Source organism: Oncorhynchus tshawytscha, unplaced genomic scaffold, assembly GCF_018296145.1.
Source record: "Oncorhynchus tshawytscha isolate Ot180627B unplaced genomic scaffold, Otsh_v2.0 Un_contig_5255_pilon_pilon, whole genome shotgun sequence".
Lineage (NCBI taxonomy): Eukaryota > Metazoa > Chordata > Actinopteri > Salmoniformes > Salmonidae > Oncorhynchus > Oncorhynchus tshawytscha.
In genome coordinates, this window is record NW_024605947.1 from 1 (window position 1) to 6151 (window position 6151).

The 6151-nt window shown below is 42.7% G+C and overlaps 1 protein-coding gene across 1 annotated transcript; it reads left to right on the forward strand.

Moving 5' to 3' along the window:
• The first annotated feature begins 912 nt into the window (after positions 1-912).
• On the forward strand, positions 913-4856 carry LOC112215010 (myosin-binding protein C, slow-type-like). Its single transcript, XM_042312220.1, has 7 exons — positions 913-1052; positions 1485-1609; positions 1775-1880; positions 3729-3895; positions 4022-4187; positions 4453-4559; positions 4652-4856. The coding sequence occupies exons 1-7, from the start codon at positions 964-966 to the stop codon at positions 4828-4830; spliced, it is 939 nt and encodes a 312-aa protein (XP_042168154.1). The 5' UTR covers positions 913-963; the 3' UTR covers positions 4831-4856.
• The last annotated feature ends 1295 nt before the right edge of the window (positions 4857-6151 follow it).

Genomic DNA, 6151 nt, shown 5'->3' on the forward strand with positions numbered 1-6151 from the left:
AGACAGTGGATTGCGCAGTCAGATGTAACAGTTAACAAATTCCATCACATGAAACAAAATTCTCTGGTCTGATGAAACCAAGATTGAACTCTTTGGCCTGAATGCCAAGGCTGCAAGAAAAATACATATTTTCAACTTTGACTTTCACCCAAAACAAACGCAGATTGGATGTCGGGCATAATCTTATTTTCAACATCTGTTCAACAACATTTTGCTAGGTAGGATAGCCCAATGTCAAAACACAGTTTGAACGTGTCCAAATCTATAACCAATATCCAGAAAACTTAAACATAAAATGTAGTAAAATGACAAACATGCCACAACAATAATCATAATTAGCCGTTGGTAACTTGTGGAATAGACACCGGCTGGAATTAGACCCACCCGTGTGTATTAACAGTAATTATACAATACTTTTGAAAGTTAATCTCATCACTCAATCTAACATCTGTATTACTCAATGTTACAAGACTTCTATGTACCCTCAAAGTGTGTACTTAGATTCTAAAAAGGAAAGGGTCAATCTCAGGCTACTCTCAGGAGAGGTTGTTCAAAGCCAAGCCGAGTTAAAGCCATATGGGAGGTTATTGCAGTTTTCTGTTCCCTGGTCTCCAGTGGTGTATTTCCCAGGATTCCCTGTCATGAAGATCTCTCTCTCTCTCTCTCTCTCTCTCTCCCTCTCAATTTTTTGTAACACTATTGGCTGTTACAGCCCCCTCCTCTAGCCTTCTGTCCTTCCTTCCTGTCTGCCTGTCTGTCTGTCTGTCTGTCTGCCTGTCTGTCTGTCTGTCTGTCTGTCTGTCTGTCTGTCTGTCTGTCTGTCTGTCTGTCTGTCTGTCTGTCTGTCTGTCTGTCTGTCTGTCTGTCTGTCTGTCTGTCTGTCTGTCTGTCTGTCTGTCTGTCTGTCTGTCTGTCTGTCTGTCTGTCTGTCTGTCTGTCTGTCTGTCTGTCTGTCTGTCTGTCATGCCATGGTGCTCATCCTTTTTCTCTGCTATAACTACTTCTTCCTCTGGCTCCATTCCGGCTCCACTGCTGACCTTAAGTCAAAGGAAGTAAGTCCACCCGTCCTACATCCCTGACCTCTGGTGTGACCCCAACCCTCTGTCTACTCTATTCCTCTGGGTGTGCACTGACAACCCACGCTGATGCATGTTGGGATGTGTTTGTTTGTGAATGGGGGCGGGTCTCTGTATATGAATTTGGCTGTATATCTTCACATTACAATGACTTCAATGACAAAGGTTTTTGATTAATAAACTAGCACAACTTTTTATTCTTAAAAAAATAATAAAATACTACATCTATTTCTGCTTTTGGAAGACACAAGTAAGCAAAGGCAACTGTCTGTAGCTCAGTGGATGATATGAAGTCTTGAAATAATTGCCATTCACAAGCATATATGGTATACTATAACTTTATCTCCAAGCGCATATAGTCACAGTATGTGGATATCCAGTGATTTGATTGATGCACTTGCTGCATAGGTTTATCTTTGAGCAAAAGGGCACGCAGCGGATCCTGGTCATCAACAACTGCGGCCTGAATGATGATGCTGCTTATTCCGTAGCTGCGGGAGAAGAGAAGTGCACCACAGAGCTGTTTGTCAAAGGTACCCCTCTCCATTCCATCATTCTTCCCTCTTCATTTTAATGTCTCTTTGAGGAATTAGTGGGACCAGAATGTGGTCTCTCCACAATTTCACACTCCACTGTTTCTAATTATATTGATGCCTGCCCCTCTATGATTTTATGATTTGTATCTTACCCTTCTGCAGAGTTACCAGTGAAGATTACTAAAGAGATTGAGGCGGTGAAAACGACAGTGAACGAGAGGATTGAGTTGGAGTGCGAAGTGTCTGAAGTAGGAGCTCAAGTAAAATGGTAGGGCCATGTCAACTTATTGTGTGTGTGTGTTTTTTTCCCTTTGTGTGTGTGTGTATGCTTGTGTATTTTTCCCATATATATATATATATATACAGTGCCTTGCGAAAGTATTCGGCCCCCTTGAACTTTGCGACCTTTTGCCACATTTCAGCCTTCAAACATAAAGATATAAAACTGTATTTTTTTGTGAAGAATCAACAACAAGTGGGACACAATCATGAAGTGGAACGACATTTATTGGATATTTCAAACTTTTTTAAGAAATCAAAAACTGAAAAATTGGGCGTGCAAAATTATTCAGCCCCCTTAAGTTAATACTTTGTAGCGCCACCTTTTGCTGCGATTACAGCTGTAAGTCGCTTGGGGTATGTCTCTATCAGTTTTGCACATCGAGAGACTGACATTTTTCCCATTCCTCCTTGCAAAACAGCTCGAGCTCAGTGAGGTTGGATGGAGAGCATTTGTGAACAGCAGTTTTCAGTTCTTTCCACAGATTCTCGATTGGATTCAGGTCTGGACTTTGACTTGGCCATTCTAACACCTGGATATGTTTATTTTTGAACCATTCCATTGTAGATTTTGCTTTATGTTTTGGATCATTGTCTTGTTGGAAGACAAATCTCCGTCCCAGTCTCAGGTCTTTTGCAGACTCCATCAGGTTTTCTTCCAGAATGGTCCTGTATTTGGCTCCATCCATCTTCCCATCAATTTTAACCATCTTCTCTGTCCCTGCTGAAGAAAAGCAGGCCCAAACCATAATGCTGCCACCACCATGTTTGACAGTGGGGATGGTGTGTTCAGGGTGATGAGCTGTGTTGCTTTTACGCCAAACATAACGTTTTGCATTGTTGCCAAAAAGTTCAATTTTGGTTTCATCTGACCAGAGCACCTTCTTCCACATGTTTGGTGTGTCTCCCAGCTGGCTTGTGGCAAACTTTAAACAACACTTTTTATGGATATCTTTAAGAAATGGCTTTCTTCTTGCCACTCTTCCATAAAGGCCAGATTTGTGCAATATACGACTGATTGTTGTCCTATGGACAGAGTCTCCCACCTCAGCTGTAGATCTCTGCAGTTCATCCAGAGTGATCATGGGCCTCTTGGCTGCATCTCTGATCAGTCTTCTCCTTGTATGTGCTGAAATTTTAGAGGGACGGCCAGGTCTTGGTAGATTTGCAGTGGTCTGATACTCCTTCCATTTCAATATTATCGCTTGCACAGTGCTCCTTGGGATGTTTAAAGCTTGGGAAATCTTTTTGTATCCAAATCGGGCTTTAAACTTCTTCACAACAGTATCTCGGACCTGCCTGGTGTGTTCCTTGTTCTTCATGATGCTCTCTGCGCTTTTAACGGACCTCTGAGACTATGACAGTGCAGGTGCATTTATACGGAGACTTGATTACACACAGGTGGATTGTATTTATCATCATTAGTCATTTAGGTCAACATTGGATCATTCAGAGATCCTCACTGAACTTCTGGAGAGAGTTTGCTGCACTGAAAGTAAAGGGGCTGAATAATTTTGCACGCCCAATTTTTCAGTTTTTGATTTGTTAAAAAGTTTGAAATATCCAATAAATGTCGTTCCACTTCATGATTGTGTCCCACTTGTTGTTGATTCTTCACAAAAAATACAGTTTTATATCTTTATGTTTGAAGGCTGAAATGTGGCAAAAGGTCGCAAAGTTCAAGGGGGCCGAATACTTTCGCAAGGCACTGTATATATATATATATATATATATGTGTGTGTGTGTGTGTGTGAGTGTTTTCCCTTGTGTCCTTTGTGTGTGTGTGTGTGTGTGTGTGAGTGCCTCTGAGCCTCTAAACTTTTGTCTTCCCCCTCAGGTGTAAGAATGGCGTGGAGGTACCGACCGGGCCCCGGTCACGCTACCGTGTCAAGTCTGACGGGCTGAAACACTGGCTAATTATTGACGATGCCTCAAAGGAGGACACTGGAACCTTCTCCCTAATGGCCTCTGGGGGCACCTCTGAAGCCAAAGTCCAGGTTGAATGTGTGTATTTCACTTCCTTCTCTTTTCCTCACACTTTCTCTCTTACCTAGAAACTGTAGATCAACTACATTGATTACTATTTTTACTTTTTTCTATCCTCTTTCTTTCTGTTCTTCCCTTCATCAGTGAAGCCACTGAAGATTATTCAGGATTTGCAGGACATGACAGTGCTTTTGGGCCAGCCACTGAAGATGCACTGTGAGATCTTCCCTGGAAATGTTCCAGGTCGCTGGTACAGGAACGGACAATTGATCCAGTCCAACGACCGCATCAACATCCTGCAAAGAGCCAAGTACGTCACCTCCCTCCCACTCGCCCATCTCCTCAGCCCCATACCTGTGTTCATGGGGGTTTCATACCTGGTCAAGTCGCAGAGGCAAAAATTCTGGGCCCAAATCATGATTCATCATTAGGCCCATGTAACCTGAGCAAGAAAAACTCAGGGTCTTAGCCCTTCCCTCTGTCCTCCTGCTGGTCTCTAGTGTCTTTTTCATATTGATTAAGCTGTCTTCTCAGGAGCAAGCCTACAGTATTCACTTGTTTTCTTGTTTTGACAGGAACCACCGATTAGAAATTGTGAACAGCACCATTCACGATGCCGGGGATTATACCTTTGTGCCAGAGGGATACTCTCAGAGCCTCTGTGCCAAAATTCATATCGTTGGTACAGTCATTTTAATGATACAAAACCATCCGTGTGTTGATAGGAATATTATAGAGCACTTACTTGTTTTCTTCCTTGTCCCGTTCCTACAGATCCTCCCAGGGTGCACCTAGAGAGCTTGAACTTCCCTGACAACACAGTGACCATTGTGGCAGGAAATAAACTCCGTGTGGAGATCCCCATCAGTGGAGAACCAGCACCCAGAGTGGTGTGGATGAAGGGAGAGAGGGTGAGTGCTGACCTGGGTCAAAATAGGCTTCATTGTGCTTAATTGTTGTCGGAAGTAAAGTATACAGTCGTGGCCAAAAGTCTTTGAGAATGACACAAATAAACATTTTCACAAAGTCTGCTGCCTCAGTGTCTTTAGATATTTTTGTTAGGTGTTACTATGGAATACTGAAGTATAATTACAAGCGTCAAAGGCTTTTATTACAATTGTCAATTGACAATTACAATTGTCAAAGGCTTTTATTGACAATTACATGAAGTTGATGCAAAGAGTCAATATTTGCAGTGTTGACCCTTCTTTTTCAAGACCTCTGCAATCTGCCCTGGCATGCTGTCAATTAACTTCTGTGCCACATCCTGACTGATGGCAGCCCATTCTTGCATAATCAATGCTTGGAGTTTGTCAGAATTTGTGGGGTTTTGTTTGTCCACCCTTGAGGATTGACCACAAGTTCTCAATGGGATTAAGGTCTGGGGAGTTTCCTGGCCATGGACCCAAAATATCGATGTTTTGTTCCCTGAGCCACTTAGTTATCACTTTTGCCTTATGGCAAGGTGCTCCATCATGCTGAAAAAGGTTATCACTTTTGTCTTATGGCAAGGTGCTCCATCATGCTGAAAAAGGCATTGTTCATCACCAAACTGTTCCTGGATGGTTGGGAGAAGTTGCTCTCGGAGGATGTGTTGGTACCATTCTTTATTCATGGCTGTGTTCTTAGGCAAAATTGTGAGTGAGCCCACTCCCTTGGCTGAGTAGCAACCCCACACATGAATGGTCTCAGGATGCTTTACTGTTGGTTGGCATGACACAGGACTGATGTTAGCGCTCACCTTGGTCTTCTCCGGACAAACTTTTTTCCGGATGCCCCAAACAATCGGAAAGGGGATTCATCAGAGAAAATGACTTTACCCCAGTCCTGCAATCTTACCGGCAACAATATCCTTGCCTGTGAAGACCTTTTTGTGCAAAGCAATGATGACGGCACGTGTTTCCTTGCAGGTAACCATGGTTGACAGAGGAAGAACAATGATTCCAAGCACCACTTTTTGAAGCTTCCAGTCTGTTATTCAAACTCAATCAGCATGGCAGAGTGATCTCCAGCCTTGTCCTCGTCAACACTTACACCTGTGTTAACGAGATAATCACTGACATGATGTCAGCTGGTCCTTTTGTGGCAGGGCTGAAATGCAGTGGAAATGTTTTTTGGGGATTCAGTTAATTTGCATGGCAAAGAGGGACTGCAATTAATTGCAATTCATCTGATCACTCTTCATAACATTTTGAAGTATATGCAAATTGCCATCATACAAACTGAGGCAGCAGACTTTGTGAACATTTATATTTGTGTCATTCTGAAAACTTT